This window comes from Heterocephalus glaber, unplaced genomic scaffold, assembly GCF_053883595.1.
Source record: "Heterocephalus glaber isolate CG9 unplaced genomic scaffold, H.glaber_assembly_v1.0 deba00001472, whole genome shotgun sequence".
NCBI lineage: Eukaryota > Metazoa > Chordata > Mammalia > Rodentia > Bathyergidae > Heterocephalus > Heterocephalus glaber.
This window is the reverse complement of record NW_028258315.1, coordinates 96,690,194-96,708,461: the sequence shown is the minus strand read 5'-3', so window position 1 is coordinate 96,708,461 and position 18,268 is coordinate 96,690,194. Positions and strand designations below refer to the sequence as shown.

The 18,268-nt window shown below is 39.7% G+C and overlaps 1 protein-coding gene across 29 annotated transcripts in view; it reads left to right on the top strand.

Annotated features, from left to right (window-relative positions):
* Window positions 1–18,268, top strand: part of Cadps (calcium dependent secretion activator) — a 457,138-nt gene that overhangs the window by 346,168 nt on the left and 92,702 nt on the right. For 13 of the 29 annotated variants that reach the window (XM_087182507.1, XM_021249707.2, XM_021249699.2 and 10 more), the window contains 2 exons: window positions 11,323–11,429; window positions 17,912–18,068. In XM_087182507.1, coding sequence (XP_087038633.1) covers window positions 11,323–11,429; window positions 17,912–18,068 — 264 coding nt within the window. Of the gene's footprint in view, window positions 1–8,119; window positions 8,213–11,322; window positions 11,430–16,705; window positions 16,727–17,911; window positions 18,069–18,268 lie in introns of all 29 variants that reach the window. The other 16 variants (XM_087182501.1, XM_021249683.2, XM_087182513.1 and 13 more) reach the window with 3 other exon arrangements.

Here is an 18,268-nt window from a genome sequence, read left to right as displayed (position 1 = left end):
AACCCCTTATGAAAGAGACAAACTGTTGTTATCTCTATTGTGTAGTTGAGCATACAGGCACAAATATCCTAACAAAATGATCCTGGAAGCATAGTGGTAGATCCAGAATCTGAGCCCAGGCAGAGGCCACACTGAACTGCAGAGTAGTTCAAACAGGGTTATGATGGCAGAGGTAGGGACTGACAATGGCAAGGCAGGTAGGGGGCAAGAACTCAAAGGCCTTTACATGCCATGATAATCAGCGTCTGGCTGGAGCTCAGGTCCAAAAGTTCTTCACTTGGAATCTATGCCAACTTTTACCTGTATATGGAATGTTCAGAAGCAGGAGCCCACAGGCCTCACCTCTGAAGGTGTCAGGGAGCCACTGAAGGTTCCTCAGCAGGAAGGCAGCTTGGTGATTTACACTCCAGAAAAATCACTCTAGCAGCAATGGAAAGCAAAGACTGAAGAGCAGGAATCAAGTAAAGCTGGGTTTAAAATTTAAGTTCAAAGCAGAGATGGGTTTTAAACTTAGTATATTCAAGGGTTTTTTTCCAAACATATCAGGTCATGGTCACATTCACAATCATAATAACTTCATTGCTGACCTTCACATGTTTGTCTTATCCTCCCTCTCCCCTTTCAGTTGCTGCAGTGAATAGAGCACAAATGTATGGGTGGGTAGGCACAGACAACTGCATGGAGGTGTCAGGGCATTGCCAGAATTACATGTCCACACTGGGGTGGGGTCAAATGCTGGAGACTGAAATACACACAGCTCCTGAATTCAGCTGTGCTTTAGAGTCTACATGACTCCGGGGTGGCTTTGCTTCCTGTCTGGTGGCATTATTAGAAATTAAAGGTTTAGTTTAATTACAGTATCTCAAGAAAAAAGGTACAAAAGACTGCTAGTCTATGTAAGAGAAACTGTGACTCCTACAAATGAAGTCTATTATTTTAAATACATTTCCATTTAAACTGTCACACATTCTGAACCAAGCAAGCTCTGAGAAAGTCTACACTACTATTGCTGTTTTGCTTCAGTTCTTGGCTAAATACTTGCATAATTTTCTGAGCATCATAACGATCCCACTGGAATTTGAAATACAACAACTTTTTTTTCTAAATATGCCAAGAATTTTAAAAATTGGACAGATGATTTATACAGAGAAAGGGAGAGAGATGATTGGAATAGAAATAGATAGATGACAGATGAGAGATAGATAAATAGGATAGATAGATAGCCAGCCAGCCAGCCAGTCTTGGGCCTAGGCACTGTGCTAAGGACTTTACATGGAAGATTTGATCAAATCTTCACTTAGTCCCATGAAATAGGCTTTATTACTACTCCATTTAGAGATGATAAAGCTGAAATTCAATGAGGATAAGTAACTTTTCCAAGAATTTGACCTCAGTTCTGACTAAACTAAAAAGCCATGCTTTTTGTCTCCTTCTGCTATATAGATTTCCCAGCTAATATGGTGGAGATTTGTAAAGTATCCATTCATTCAGTGGATAAGGTCAGATGTACCTGCAGCATAGGAAGACTACAGAATAACAGCACAGTTCCTTCTGGGGCCAGATCATTGACAAAAACTCTACATTGTGAAGTCTTCCTGAGGGTAGTTGAGATTTTCTGAGACTGTCGAAGAGCTGAGGACTTTTCCCCTCTCCAACTGACAGAAACCTTCTAGAGCAGGTCAAATCCATGCAAAGGACTTCCAGGCAGATTTTGTGGTAGAGAAGCTCTGTATCATTCCCTGCTTCCAGTCAAATATCCCACAGGTCTGAGCCTGCTGAAAGAGGGAGACAACGAAGTGCTCACAATACTTACCAGCACATGGTGCAAAGCCTCAACCCTACTGCCTTCCCCAAGGGACCAGTGAGGGAATGTCCCAGCCCCACCAGACCCATGCCATTCTAAGATGAGAACTGTCTCCAGCTTCATACCTCATCCTTGAGAAGCTAAACATTTCTCTCTTCATCCTTTCTGTTTTAGTGATGCCTAAGTCAGAGTTTCCAAGCCCAAATTATTCTGTGCACTAGCACCTCATTTATACTTTACAAAAGGGGAGCATATTTCAAAGACTGGCATTGAGAAAGATTTTGAAGGAAGAGAGGATGTGTTAAAAATATTCCATGAACTAACAAACATAAAACCAGAAAAAAGATGTGATGCTACCAATAACAGCCATCCTAGTAATATCTAATTTAATTCTCACAAAAATCCATTGAGATAGATGTTTTAGTACCATATTTCATTGACTCTTAAAGACCATCTATCATAAGATGCACCATTAATGTATGACTAAGAAAGAGATAATGCCATCAACCAATTGCATGATACCACCAAATGCAAGATGCATCCAGAATTCAGAAATGTTAAAATGTTCCTGGAAACCCAGAAATAGAAAGATCTCAAGTAATTTGCCCAAGGTGAAATAGCTGGTCAGTTGCAGAGTAAGAATTTGAACAGGAGCCTTTCTAATTCTAAAGCCCACAGCTTCAGCTTCTTCATTATGAAATGCTTGTGCATTGTTAGCAATAAAATTACAAGACCATAAAGAGGCTTCTCAAATAATAACAAATAAAATACAGAGTTATTAGATAATCCCAAACTTTCAACAGATCAGGAAGCCAAGGCCTAAAAAAAATAACCCAGATTCAGTATAAACTGAGCAGTGACCGTCCAGGCTGTGACTTCACCAGGCTACCTCCCCTTCTATTCAAGAGCTTATAGCCTCTGGTCTTCATCCATTAACTGACAGTACCCACGTGTTAGAATCATAGATGCACAGATCCAAGAAAACAGTACCCCAGAACCAGCTTTAAGTACTAAGGGTTTGGTTGGTTGGTTGGTTGGTTGGTTGGTTGGTTTTTTGAGCCAAGGTCTTGCTATGTAATTCAGGCTGGCCTGGAACTCACTGTGTGGCCCAGGCTGGTCTCAAACTTGCAGCAATCCTTTTGCCTCAGCCTCCGAGTGCTGGGATTACAGGCATGTGCCACCACACCCAGCAACTAAGGGGTTTTTTTATACCCAAATGCAGTCACTGCCATGGTTCCACTGGGTTTTTTATTCTTTATAATCTCCCTTTTATTTTCTGTAAATGGTACTAATGATGGCTCCTTATCTATAGGACCACTAGAAAGACTGAAACTCATATTACAAATAAAGTTCTTAGCACAGTGCTTGGCACATGATACATACAGTATTTATTTTATCTGTTATTATTTGTTTATTATTGTTTAAAAGGACACTTTTCCAAATTCAAATCTATAGTAGAGATAGTTTTTTATTTCAGAAATGGAACATAAAACAGTGCTTCTCAAACTTTAATGCTCATATTAGTCCCAGGGAATCTTGTTGAAATATGGATTCTGATCTAGGAGGTCTGGGGTAAAGCCAGGAATCTGCATGTATAGTAATCACCCAGGTGAGGCAGTGAGTGCTCTCTGGATAGCAAGGGCATACAGAAGGATTCGAATTATTTTTCAATCATACATTTCAAATAAAATATTGCAATGTAGTTGCACATGTATGTGGAATGGCCACTAGGTTAGAGGTCCTATGCCTAGCAAAGGAATAATGCAGTGAACCAAAGTAGTCAGGGTCCCTACCTTTAACACTAAAGTGAAGAACATAGTGTGAAATAAGCAAGTGCAATCGGATGACTATTGGAAGGGAAAATGCAACATGCTACCAGGAGCACAGTGCAAGAGAAGTTTGCCCAGGCCAATGTCTTGGTCCATTGCAGAGTGGGAACAGATCCCAGAGGAGGGAATCACGGAGCTTACAGGATGGGCCCCCAGTGACTGACTAGGGTGTTCCCACCCTTTTTGCAATGTTAGCCTCTATTCTCTATCCCTCCACATGCTCCACGATCCTGCCCAAGAGAGCTGTGGAGGGACAGTGAGTATACATGAGTGATTGCTAGGGACTGGGTGGATATTTAATAGGAGTATTAAGTCAGTATTTTTTCTATAGCAAGTAACTATTTTTTTAAAACTCAAATAGCTTAAGCAAGAAAAGGGAATTTGCCCCATGTACCTAGGAAAACTCTGGAGCTTCAGGGATAAAGAAATAGAATGTATTTTTATATCTCCAACCTGCTAACCAGCTTCTGTAATATGACTGGGGTATTGTAAGTATTTGGTTAACAACATGGCCACAGATAGCACCAAGCTTTTATTCCAGCTAATGACCTTAGAAGAGAAAAAGTTTTCCTTTCCAAGAAACTGTATAAAATTCCAGCAAAGTGTCTCATTAGTCCATCTTGGGTCATGTGATAATCCCCAAACCAATCATAATACCTCCCCATGGGTTGGGGGTCCCCTCGTGGGCCAGCATGGGTTTACATGATGCCTATGTAGGATGCCATCTTTGCCTTTTCCACCAGAAGACATGGAGTGAAGGAGAAGCCATTCCCTGAGGAAGGTTACTGTATGTACAAGGACAAAACCTGTCCAGATGGTACCCGTCCAGAATGATGCTCATTCTTCTTGGATGCAACAGCTCAGCTCTCAGGACTTGAAATACAGAACACCAAATTGAATAAAAATATCACAAAAACATTACCTTTTTTCTCTTGTGGGGACAATTTAATTTAAATTTTTTAAAAATTTAGCTGGGCATGGTAGAGCAGGCCTCTAATCCCAGCACTCTAGGAGATTGAGACAAGAGATTGTCAGTTCAAGCCCAGTCTGGGAAACTTAGCAACTTAGAAAGACTCTGTCTCAAATAAAAAATAAATAAAGGGCTGGGGATATAGCTCAGTGTGAATGTCCTGGGTTCAATCTCTAGTGCTACAAAAGAAAAAATAATACGTAGGGTACTGGGGAATATGGCTCAGTGGTAGAGCATTTGCCCAGCATGTGCAAGGCCGTGGATTTGATCCCCGGCACCACAAATGAAAATTTACAAATAAAAATATTTTGCTTTTTAAAATCCCTTTTAATTGCATCAAAACACCTGAAATGATTCTCTGGCTTGGAAGTTTCACTTATGATATTTACTACTCAGCATTTCAATTTAGAACACTGAAGTAATGAAGAAGGCCTTTGGATGAGAAGTAGAAGTTGCTGTATGGCTTCTGTGTGTGTGTGTGTGTGTGTGTGTGTGTGTGTGTGTGTACTAAAAACAGAGTAGACCATTGAGTTTTTGCATGAAAATACTGCATTGGGTAAGATCTGCTGAAGATTTTCCTCCACCAGTATTTGAGCACCAGTACAGAGCAAGGCAATACTGTGGGCCCTAGAGATACAGAATTCATTGGGCAGACAGGGAGACAGAAAGTATGTATAATTTGCTCTTTCTAGGAGCCATAAGAGCTAAAGCAGAGCTGTGGACCAAGGAGTTGGGCCTTTGTCATAAAAATACTCATGTTGTGATATCTAAAGGTATGGCTCTTTTCTAGGAAGGAATCTCTTGAACTGGAGCCTGCAAGGTTAGATGTGTGTGCAAGGTTAGATGTGTGCTGCAGAGAGATCATTATGATGCTGCATGGAGAATGAACTACACGGGAGGAAAGGGACTAAAGACTGGCCTGGAAGGCCTCAGCAGAGCTGAAGCAGAGACATTGAGACCAGAGTCACATGTCTGTCCCCTGGGCAAGAGTGTGGGCACATGACCTACTATGGCTAGAGGTAGAACAGATGGACTATGCCATGCAAGTCCTTATGAGGAAAATGCAAAGATGGCTTCAGCAAGACGAATGGAGAAAATGATTCATGGTTGACCCAGCAATCTTTGCCAACATACACTTTATAATGGAATCTTCTGACATGGGTTGATGGAGACTCAGGGGGATCAAGTACATATCATGGCAGTCTTACTGAGGAAGTGGTGTTGAGTTTTAACTTTAGGTCTTTGGTCTGTGAGGCCATCATTCCAGGGAGGCAGGATACTCTGGAAACCATGATGTATCAATCTGCTTAGCTTTTTGTTCTTCCTTGGGCTTCTTTCTACCCCAGCCCCTAAATCATCAAATTGCTACAGGCTATTTGTAACAGCATAGTGAAACCCTGGCATCTTCAGTGACACATCAGTGGCTGGAGCTTGGTGACAAGTGGACTTTCCATCAGTCATGCCTATCTCTCACATGATGTTTCAGGGGCTGGCAGTCCATCTGCTGGAACCAGAGATGGTCAGGTTATTTAAGGGCTAATTGGAGTGTCTCTTGCTCCTGGATGCCTCTCTTCCTTGGCTGAGCTAAACATGCCGAGGAATTCTCTTTTTGTTTTTCTGCAGTCACATTTAACTCTCTCTCTCTGGAAGCCAAGCAGATTTAATTGTGTAAACATGAGCAATGGTAATTGGGTAAATGAAGTTGGAAACCAAGGTATGATGTTTTTGTTTTGCTTTGTGAGGAAAAAAAATAGGGAGCTTGTTTTTCTATGGTGGCAAAGCTCACTGTCAGAATTCTGGACAGACAGTTGGCAGGAGGGAATTTGTTTATGAATTTCTCATCAAGACCCATTGAGCTGAAATGTGTATCTGCTGCTTCGTGGGTTATGGATCGACCCCAGGGGTACTTCATGGCTTTATTAATCACCAGGTCCAGTGATTTCATACACACATCTCTTAGTTTGGTGAGAATGAGTAAGGACTTTGCGTGAGATTTGCCCACTCAGTTAACAAGCACTCATTGCAGGAGCCACAAGGATGTGTAACAGAGATGTGCCCAACATTAGGCAGAGCTGTCAACAAAATACAAGATATGGAGGACGTCTAACAATCAAACAATCGGCAGTTGCCTTCCTTTAAATCACTATCATTTAAAAATGATTTTTCCAATTTCTGTTTACATATACTTTCCCAATCAATTAAAAAAAAACCTGATGATTATTTTTTAGTCCTGCATTCGAAACATTGAGATGATCCAGCAAGAAAAGGATTCTATCAAGCTTGCTTTTAATAGACAGCTTTGCTAGACTATTATATTTATACATATTCTCCATTTTTCTATTAATGTCACTAGAATTCCATTTCCTATATGCCTACAGTAAAATTCATTTTCCCAAACCAAGAAGCAGACTTGGCAATGAAGTATGTCCCTCTCACCATACAGACTGCTTCATAAACCAGAACTATTAGAAAGGAGCAGGTCCAAGGTTAATGAGATACTCATTAAAGAGCGAGGACTGTGGAGGCTGCTGGTGCTCTGTGCTTGTATTGAAGGAGAGGCTATTGTTATGGGATGTTTGCAGTGCTGATATTGTAAGCCACATGACAGATGGGTCAAGTGCTGATTACAGTATTCTAACATTTGGAATAGCAAGTAACATATTTGATAAGCTGGCAAGTTTTTATGTATGATTCAATCCACAATATAAAAGCCACGAGAATTCCAAATTGAAAATAATTAAATGAGCTGGAAACAATCAGATACCACACATTTTCCCCCAAAATGACAGATTTTGACATGTTGAAATTCCACAAAGGGAGCAAGAATATTTCCTAGCTCCCTTGAACTAATAATGGTCCTTCATCTGCTTTTGCAAAGCGATTGATTCCAGCCTTCTCACAATTTGGAGGTAACAATAAACATTTGTGGTCATTTGTGGGCCCCTTAGGCTTTATAGGGATTATCCCTTCCCTTATTTTTATTTGCTCTTGTCCGCAACCCTGCAAGGTACACAGACAAAGGTAATAATACTCTCAGTTTATAGGTAAGGAAACAAAACTCCACATAGGGTTTAGTAGCAGGTGCAAGGTTGCATAGAAAGTAGGTAGTCTGTGGAGGATCTGTGGAGGTAGTCTGTGGTCATCTGAAAGGAAGAAGCTGCTATTATCAGATAGGTGTTCTTCATGGTACAAATATGTATCTTCTTTCAGCCAGTGATGCTGCCGCCATCATTCGTGTATATCCATCTGGATAAAGCATCCAGTGTTTGCATTCAGCCTCTTGAGTGTCTCAGTAGGGGTGGTGCCGGAGACACTGGCAAGAGTCCTTGTCAAACAATGTCACACCTCTGTAACGTTGAAGTAGTGCTCAGAAAGCAGCAGATCTCCATGTTTTATCAGTTCTGCTTGTTTAGTTGTTCTTTTCAGAGTTTGTCATCTTACTTGTCATCCTCTGTTAAAGTCACTTTGTCTCTTTACCATTTATTTTTTACTTTCTCTCTTCACCTACCTGAGCAGCTCCCCTGCCGTCTCCCAGGCCTCCTCCACCCACCCAAACGCAGACCACCATGTTATATCAGAGGCTCAAAGGCATGCCTAGGCCAAAACCAAGTACTGTAAACTTATTCTTTTACTCAGCAGCTTTCTAGTTTAGTTGGCTTTTCTGTTAACTTTTCTTCTTGAAATTTTGTTTCTATTTGTAACACTAAGTTGAGGCTCAGGCTCTCCTGTTTAATATTGTAGGTTTTGAGATACTCAAAAGAGAGCATTTATTTCCAAATGTCCACATTTTTTGTCTAGCTATGTCTGACATATGCAACATTTTCAAACCTCAATGTCAGCACAAAATAACATTGTTGTTGCATAACATTTTGCATGACAATTTTTATATGTTATGAGCTTCAATTCTGTTGTATGAAATGTTTCCTAAGTATAATGTATTTTTAGTTTCCTTTTGTCAGTGCTCCAGCTAGTGAAAGACTGGGGGATAGGAATATTCCAGTACATTTCAAGACAGCAAAAGTGACCCAAAAAATCATTTTTGATCACAATCTTCTCCTTGACCTCTTTGGGTGGGGAGGGAAGAAGTGCTGAAGGATTTTGTACAATATTTTCTTTAAAGACAACATCTTAGAGAAATCACATCTAGTACATTTTTGCCATTTAGCTAGTAAATCAGCTATGCAAATAAACGGGAAAATAGTGCTGTGTGTCTCTCTAAAGTGGCTTGATCTACAGATAATGGAATCACAACTAATTAATAGTAAATGAAAGTCTGGTTACATGGGTTAATTGGCAGATCAAGTGTTCTAGATTAAAGGATCCTTAGCCTTCTTATTTTAATGGTTGCATGTTAAAGTAACATTGCAAAAGGTTTTATTAAACATACTGTCTGTATATATACATCAGGAATACACATATCTGCGTACATGTGCACACACTCATAGAATGGCTGCGAGCACATGCACACTTTATGTGTATCTTTTGATATATATTGTAGTCAATCTAAGAGTACTGCATATTAAAACAAATCTTCAGGTGGTCCTAATTTAAGCAGCTTGGAATTCTCCAAACATATAAATCATTTATGATTTTTAAATAAATGTGCATAAAACCACTGGTGGGAATCATTTCCTTTCTGTATCATGTATCAGGTATATCCAGAATTCCCTAGATTTGGTGTGTGTTCCACCCAAAAGGACAATGCTGTCTGATCTTAAAGTGAGAGATTTCAAAGATGTGCCCAAGTGGGATTTCCTGCAGATTTGTATTAATGTACAGGCCTGTCTGGTTACTAGAAAATGTATGTAAGTGTGTGATGTATGTAAGTGGATGTATGTGTCAAATGGATAATAAGCATAGGATGAGGAATTTGCACATTGATGTGTAAATGTGAAATCAACTAATAAAAATAATAACCTGTGCATATTTACTATCAAAATGCAAATACCTCACTCTACACCTATTACCCAAACATATATACACAGTATGTTTGTAGAAATGCCTGAAAGTTTCTTAATGAAATTATGGTAGTCTACTTATAAAATTACAAACAGGTCAGGTGCCCCAAAAAGCTCAAAGGTCAATCTTGTCACTCATTCTTTCTCCTCCAAGTATTTATTGCTCAGGACCAGGCAATGAGCTGATGGCACCTAAACTCTCACATCTCCTTGCTGGGTATTGGCTCTTCTCTGATTCATACACTTAACATTCCCCACAGCTTCTACCTTCATGTTCCAAAAAGATCTGGCCTCATTTCCACCAGGCCATAGCAGAGATGATGGTTGGATACTCCATTAACCTGAAATCCACAAAGCCCATTTTCACACCAGCCTTTGGGTCAGGTTGGACTGAAACTTTTACCACCTAGAAATCTTATCCAGTCCCATTGATCAGTCTTAACTCCCATTGGAAGGAACTAAGCATTTCACTGAGTTTTAATTATAATTAAATCCTAAATTACTAATGATCTTATATGTTATCATCTAAGAAATGCACAAAGTGAAATTATAAGGTCTTTTTTTTAAAATTAGCTATCTCCTATGATTTTGTTTAAATCACTTCTTTTGCCCCAACAAAACAAAACCTTCCTATGATGTGTTAGGTAATTAATTCTCTTTAGCAAGAAGCATTGTGGTGTCAAAACTTACCTGCTTCAGTGTAAATATTTATGCACATCCTGTGGAATCATGCTGAATGATCCTTATTTCCATTAGACTTCATGTGCTCCTAATGACTCTGAATCTTCAAGATCTCATGAGGGAGGGCTAAGCATGAAATGCTGATTCCCTTTGAGTTCAGACTGGTTGAATTCAGTCTGTCTCACAGACTCAGAGAAAACCTTTAGTTTTAAAATATTACTCTTTTCCCACAGGAAAATAATTTGCAATGTTTTGCACCTTAATGATATTGCCAAACATTCATCAGCTCAGCTCTCCGAAGGGTGCTACATAAGCCATGGTTCAGTTTCTTCTGCAGCTAAATTAAAATGCAACCTTGTCAACTCAAGAGAAACTAAATACTAACCAAAACAAATGAGTCCATTGTTGTAACTTCAGTAAGGAAATCTTAGAAACCAGTGGCACAAAATACCTACACCTCATATAATAATTCATTCCCAGTACCCTTTTAAATAATTTTATCCTGCCTTCCATGTAATGGTCCAGGAATGTCTGATTTTTCTTTACCATCTCCTCCCTGGACAGCTTGAAACAAACAAAGCATTGAATCTACATTTTCAAAATGAAGACCTGTTCAAAATGCAGACTTATAATGAGAAAGGATGCTATAGTATTGAATGTTTAGAGGCCAATCTAGAAAACAAATGTAGTGGCGATCAGATTAAGCTTCTGTTACATCTTCCCACATCTGGTAGCCCAAACACAGTCTAAAGTGATGTAAGATAGTACATTTATGCTGTCTTTAAAGAACGTGTATACAAAATGTCACTAAATTTGAAATGAGCTGTCATAGACAATATAGCTTCATGTGCAGATTTGAAGCTGGAGCACTGCTTTTCCCTATTATGTACTATAATGATGGTGATAATAACAAAATGGCTCTGTGGTTTGCTCACTACTAATTACATGGCACTTAACATTTGCATGAATCTTTTTTTAAAAACTCAATAACTATTCAAAATTTCTTATCCACTAGTTGTAATGGCCACAAGACTAGCAGGCCACTTTTGCTGAATTTTAACACAAATTCTTGTACTACAGAAAATGTAGGCCGGTTAATCACTCCTGCCAAAAAGCTTGAAGACGCAATACGTCTTGCTGAACTAGTCATTGAAGTTCTTCAGCAGAATGAGGAGCACCACGCAGAGGTGAGCACGCTCCGAGGGAAATGTCTCGGAGTGACCCTTAGCTGAACTGCAAGCTGACTCTGTCAACCAGGTTGTGAATAAGATGCCTTAACACCCATTTTCTTTTAACTGGGCTTGCAAAGGAAATGAAAGTGGAGGTTTTGGAAGAAGTCTTTGGGAGGTTGTTTCAAACAACCAAAAAGTGATTGTGTGTTATGCATTTCAGCCTAAATTTTCAGGTGTGTCTAGCAATGAACAAGGAGGTGAGTGCATCTTCAAGCTAATTATTCAAGCAACATCCGGTCACCCTCATCCAGAACATACAAAATATTTTTTGGTCTTTTGTGGTTGTTTTTGTTGCCACCACTGTTGTTTTGATTGGTTCTTTGGTGTGTGGATCACAAGCCATCTTTTTTAATTAATCTCTGTAACTTACTCCACTTGTACTAGTCTTCATTAGTTTTAAACTTAGATTGCCTAGGTTGCTGAATGTAGTGACAGAGCAAATTATTCTGTGTTGTTCAATTTTTCAATTTTCTAACATGCACCCAAGTAAATACAGCATACTTTTTTTAATAAACCACTATTTAATGATGATTCTGATAATAATTATAAGCTAAAGAATTTCAAGGCACCAACTAACTCCCAAACCAATAAGGATTTAAACAACCCTACCCTTCTAAGCAAAGATAGTGATGGTTAAACTGTTACATCACTGCTCATTTCAAACTGAGCTATAAAATCATCCCTTAAAATAACCTTTTTGAAAAGTATCCTAATTAATTCTTTCTCTTCCTCTACATTCAGATTTACAGAAAAGGAGGGGAAAGACATTCCATCACAGTAATTTCTCAATCACACAAAATGATCATTCCCATGATTTAAGTGAAAGTTGACCAAATAGTTAAATAATATATAACACACCATAAATCCAGCCATCCCTATTAATGCCTGATTGCATATCTAAATTTCCTCCCTGTTTTTCTACTGTTCCATTCAATCTTGGCTGATCGTGGCAGGGGAAAGAGGTATGTGACTAAACCGACCAAAGTGGCCACCTGCTGTCATCCTCTGTGCATGCCCTTCCAGTACCATGTCTTCTAATGGGACTCTTCCCAGTGCTCCTGCTTCCTAACACTGACCCAAGGAATGTAACAGCACCTTCTAGTGGACTGCTTGTGACATGGGTGGCCCTCCACGCAGGGTAAATGTGGAGTGATTCTCTTGTGCGTGCATGAAGCGATTGATACACTTACAACGACTGCAGTTACATCCTGATACACGCCTCCCAGCTGCCTTGATTCTGTCCTTAGCCTGTGGTAGTTTTCTATGTCTGTCTGTATTCACCTTTTTACAGCAAATGAGTACCAAGTTTAGCACCTAGTAGCTCGTCAGAGTGACACTAATCTTCCTCTGCAGCTGTCTGTGAGTCATATATACAGTATTTATATATAGAGAGAGTGTCGTAGAATAACGAATCCCTTGAAAACCCTCTGGGAATGGGATGCAGCCCCCTGAGGAGGGTGTCACTAATCATTCAGCACCTAGCAGCTAGGTACAGCCAGATGCAAGAAGGGAATCAAATCACTTCCCTCTAACTGCACGCACCTGGGACTAACTTCCAGACACGAAATCAAGTTGAATTTTTATGATTTTTTTTTTCTACCCTTGTATGTGTTCTTTTTAGATTGAAGACTTTTGAGGTTCAGGTGATGGCAAGTGTGCTCCGTCTGGGTAACTTCGGTATCACCTCTGGAGGCTGGCAGGGCTCTGCCTCCTTGACCTAGACTGGAGTGGTTGAGGCCTTGCCCAAATCACACTTTTGAAGACGTGGATAAGAAAAAGACAGGCTTTCCCAGGCAACAGTTACGCATTTAAGGATAAAAGACAAGGAAAGCAGCACATATGCTCAATTTACAATCAAGTGGTTAGCTGAGGCTACTGCGGGCTAAGAAAGGTGGTCTGTTTGCCTAAATGTCGCAAAAGAAGCACCACAGGGAAATTATTCCAAAGAGGTATTTATGCCTTTCCAAAGAGTCCTTTTCCACTAAGGGTTAATCATTATCCCTCACTGGCCCACTAACTATCCTCACAAAATATTTTAATCTTATGTACTCAGACCTTAACTCAGGATAAATAGAGAAGCAAGATGCAATTTTAATTTTGTTCTCATTATCTCTTTAGAAGTCAGTGATGAAAACTTTAGCATGCTCAGGATTTCCAGATATCAATTTTCTTTTAGATAAATGTATAGGATTATTTCCCAAATCAATAATTTTAATAATTAATAATTAATTTTTATAAATTGCCCATTATGAAACCTTATTACTCACTTGAAAGCTACCTACTCAGCATCTGAAGTGAGCACCTTGGTGCTTTGTGAAGAGCAGAGAGGCAGGAAGTGCTCGGCACCGAGTGCAGGAGGAGGCTGTGTGCCAGAGAAGCTGAGGTTTGAATTCCAGCTTCTCCTCTCCTTCCCTCGTGACCTTGACCTTCTTACGTGACTGATCCTGTGCTGTCCATCGGAGGTAATAGAGGATGGCCGTCGTTAGGCTGGAAGGCCGTGATAAGATGAGCATCTGGCATTTTGCCTGGCACGTAGCAAGCCCAGGACAAAACTTGGATGTTGTGGCACTGGAAAAAAAATTTCTAAGGAAGCAAATTATATGACTGTCTGATGAAAAGGACAAAGCTCTGTGGAAAGTACCAAGTGAATGAAAGCAGACAGAAGGCATCAGAAGAAGAGGTGGATTCCTTTCCTGGTGGAGTGGTCCTGAGCCACACACCCACCTGTTCGCAGCCTGCTCTCACAGACTGAGGTCGCCCGGAAGGAGGTCCTAGCAATGTCCACCCCCAGCCTCACCCCAGCTTCCTCAGTTGGCATCTTCCAGAGAGGGCTACAGCCCAGGTGGAGAGGAACAGGGGTCCAGCAGCCAAGGCAGATTTACCCTGCAACCCTGCAGGTGGGGTTTCCTTTCAAAAAAGGATGAAGATGTTTTTCCACTGCCCATGGTCTCTGAGGGCTCAGTAAACTCTTTGAAAACAAATCACTCAGTCCTAAGCACAGATCTTAACTTTGAGGCAATGCTGTTGGTTTGCACCACACAGACAAAAGTGACAAGCAGACTTACCTTCCCCTGCAAAAAAACAAAAACAAAAAATGAAATAATAATCCTTAAAGCCATGATTAATTCCTGTACAGAACAACCAAATGTCCCAAAAGAAAAAGATTCTCATTAGCTAATAATAGCCCTATACTATATACAATGCACTATAAGATAACAGCTGTCACATTTCTCCTTTACTTGGACCTTAATTCTGTTTTAAGAGCCTGATCTATGCATATACACATGAGTTATGCCTTCATGTGGTGATGCTGCCCCTTCCCAGTCTCTCTCTATGTATATGTATGTATATGTATATATGTATTGTGGTATATAGACAGGGGTACATATATACATGTTAGTTTGTGTGCAAAATATACAATGTGTTCAGTGTGGTGAACTGTGGCCTAAAGCACACAACTTTGTCTTTGAATAATAGAAAGCACTGGGTAAGTATGTAGAAGCTAATGTGTATGTCCTTCTTATCTTTGGAAAAGGTTTATTGAGATTTTAGTTGCCTACTACCATTGTGAGTTATCTCATCTATAAAAATAGCATTCACCTTTAGGAGGGAGCATAAATTTATATATATATATATATATATATATATATATATATATATATATATATATATCCTGCCCAGCCCATCAGGCACACAAACTCTGTTCACTTAACTGGACTACACTGCTTTTTGGTTATTACTGCCCTTGTAGAATCTTTTTCTCCTCAGAGAGTCAGGTTTGCTTTTAAGGTTCTGAAAAGAATGATCTTAGATGTACAAAAACAGCTCAGTTTTCAGTTCTACAAAGTCCCAAACTGAAATTCTCTTGGTTCAATAGAATCTTGAATCCATCCACCAGGTCCCACACTGATAATTCATATCACAGGAACCATGGAGCTACCAATTTATCTGATCATTATTGCAAGGACTGTAGGTACTTACTCAGTAATACAGTAAATTACAAAAAGGGGCCGAATTATCTACAGATGGTAGATGTGTTGCTTCTTATGGTCTCTGGTTTGCAACTTTTAAATTAAAAAGCTGGTAAGAACCAGTTATGAAGTTGGACTAAGAAATTTCTAATTTTAGGCATTTGTGGTTGGCTTTTGTTTTGGTTTGTTTTTTCCTGTCATCCTAGAGCAAAATCATGTCTGGGGAGGAAGCACAGTCCTCCCCAGTAACTGTTTTTTTAGACTCATACTGAAGTTATAAAGTTAATCATTTAACTCAAGAATAAGTTCTAGCCAGGTGTGGTGGCTCACACCTGTAATCCCAGCACTTGGGAGGCTGAGCCTGGAGATCACCTGGCCACCCTGGGCTACATAATGGATTCAAGGCCAGCCTGAACTGGACAGTGAGACTATCTCAAAAAAAAAAAAATAGAAATAGAGAATAAGTACTAGCCAACATTTGATGTGCTCCTGTGAATTGTACAAATACCCTGGATCAGGATTGATGAGAGTCAGCCTTCCATGTAGGGTTAGGGGTGGGAATGGGACTTCAGTAAATTCCAGTAATTAAATGGTCTCTACATAAAGCCAAGGAGCTGAGAAAGCTCTAGGAGTGGGATGGAAGATTTCTTTCTCTGCTGGATTTAACCAAGGAGTCAGTGGAAGAAGCCCCAGGCCCCAATTAAGCTACAATAAAACCTCATCAGTTCAGATGCAAATACAATTTGATTGCAGACAGTTTAATTGCAGATATAGCCTTTCTAATTTTTCTTAAATAAAATCTCTGACGTGATCTCAACTCTGTCTTGAAATTCTAAAGGTTCTTCATACAGTTTAGAGTAATCCAGTATTTTTTCCATCCCTAGATCTATGACATTAAATCTTCTATCTTTTTAAACTTCAGTTTATAAGTCAACTTATCTATAATTATCAGTATTAAAAAGTTACCCATGTATGAAACAGACATACACTAACTAATGTAAACATTATGAATACTATGAATACTACTTTGGCTTTCCATTACAGACTGTATTCAAAAGCAGTAAAATGATACCTCTTTTTAGAAAGCTTAACAATTTGGGCTTTTTTTGTTGATAGATCGCCATTTTTACACTCTCTTTCCTCTGAATCAGTGAGGTTTTACTGTAAATTAAAATAGAAACAGCAGGTATCTATTTCCAGCCAAGCAGACCTTGCAGAACAGTCCATGACTTGATTTTTTCCATTTAATTTGCAAACCAGCCACACGTTGATAAAGGAGAAGTAAGTAAAGTGAAATCTCATGAAAGAAGAGAGGTAGACCCCCACTCTGCCTCCTAGTGGCTGTTAGAATATCCCTCCGATAACTAATAGATTGCAGAAGAGCTTGGCCATTGAACAAACCCTTTCATTTATGGAAGTATTTCCATAACCATCTTTCATGTTTCCAAATGCCTTCCCATCATTTTTTGGTGAATGCTCCGGAAAGTGTTTCCAGTGTAAATACTTTACAGCATTGAGTGGGGAGGTGGGGGACAAGAAGGGGCTGGCAATTTGTTTTTGTTTTATTGCTCTCTTTGAAATCAGCAAACAGGGCCTGTTAACACCGCCACTCATTCTGCATGCTCCCTGCCAGAAATGATTAGTCAACATGCATGCATGCCTTTGAATTGCATTCGCATCTGGCCCAGCCTGATGTGAATGTCACCCCCAAGACCGTGCACAATGATTTTCAAGGGCTCAAGTGCATGCAAATGAGTTACTTCACTGATATTTTTTGGTTTTCAATGTACATATGTGTCCAACCTCCAAAATGTAAGTCCTGATCTTAGTATCTCCTAGCCTAAGCCTGATCTTCCCTTCTGAGTGGATGTAAAACCAAATGCTCCTTTGCAGAAAGAGATTTCACCTCAAAAGTTCTATGACAATTGCAACAATGGTTTCTTTGACATAGTATGAAACAGGAATAATGTTCCCATTGTGTAGGAAGACATGAATCCCTGAGTTCATATGAGACCAAAGATAATTAGCCCCCAGATATGTAGATATAAGTGAACAATAATTGCAAATTTTCAAGTTAGACCAGCAGAAAACCCATAAACACAGTGAAGAAACTCCCAAATTCTAATACCTTAGAGCAAGAACTAGCCAACAGCAATGATATAGAGCATGACTCAAAACCTACTGAGTTATTGTAAATTGAACAGAAGTTGCTCATCTGTCATTTCTACAGCGACATCCTCTGACCTACCTGTCAGGCCTCTCCGTGGCAGGCCTGGAATATGAAGGGCCCTGCCTTGGACTCTGAGAGTCCATTTGTATCCAGAATGCTGTTCTCTTTACAATAAAGTGACTAAACCTGCTGGATGCACAATCAGTCTGAAACAGTGAGGGCTGGATTTTGTGTCCTATGTCCAAGAAAGAAACTCATCACCTCTTTGTCTACTGTTTTTCTGCCAAATTTCGAAGGCCTTTGCATGGTGGTCAGACTTAATGGTGGAGCATGCGGAGACATTCCTGTCGCTCTTTGCGGTGGACATGGATGCAGCCTTAGAGGTGCAGCCCCCTGACACGTGGGACAGTTTTCCTGTGTTTCAGCTGCTGAATGACTTTCTCCGTACCGACTGTATGTATCATCTTTGAATGCGAACTTTCTTGTGTACTATGCAGATAAACATGATGTTAGGATGTCTTTATCCCAAGAAGACTGAAGGTTGAAGAGAGTTCTTTTTTTTTTAATTCCATTAAGTTTATTGGTAGATTTTTATGTGTACATTATGATCACATTCATCATCGGGAATTTGTACCTATACATGATATATCTTG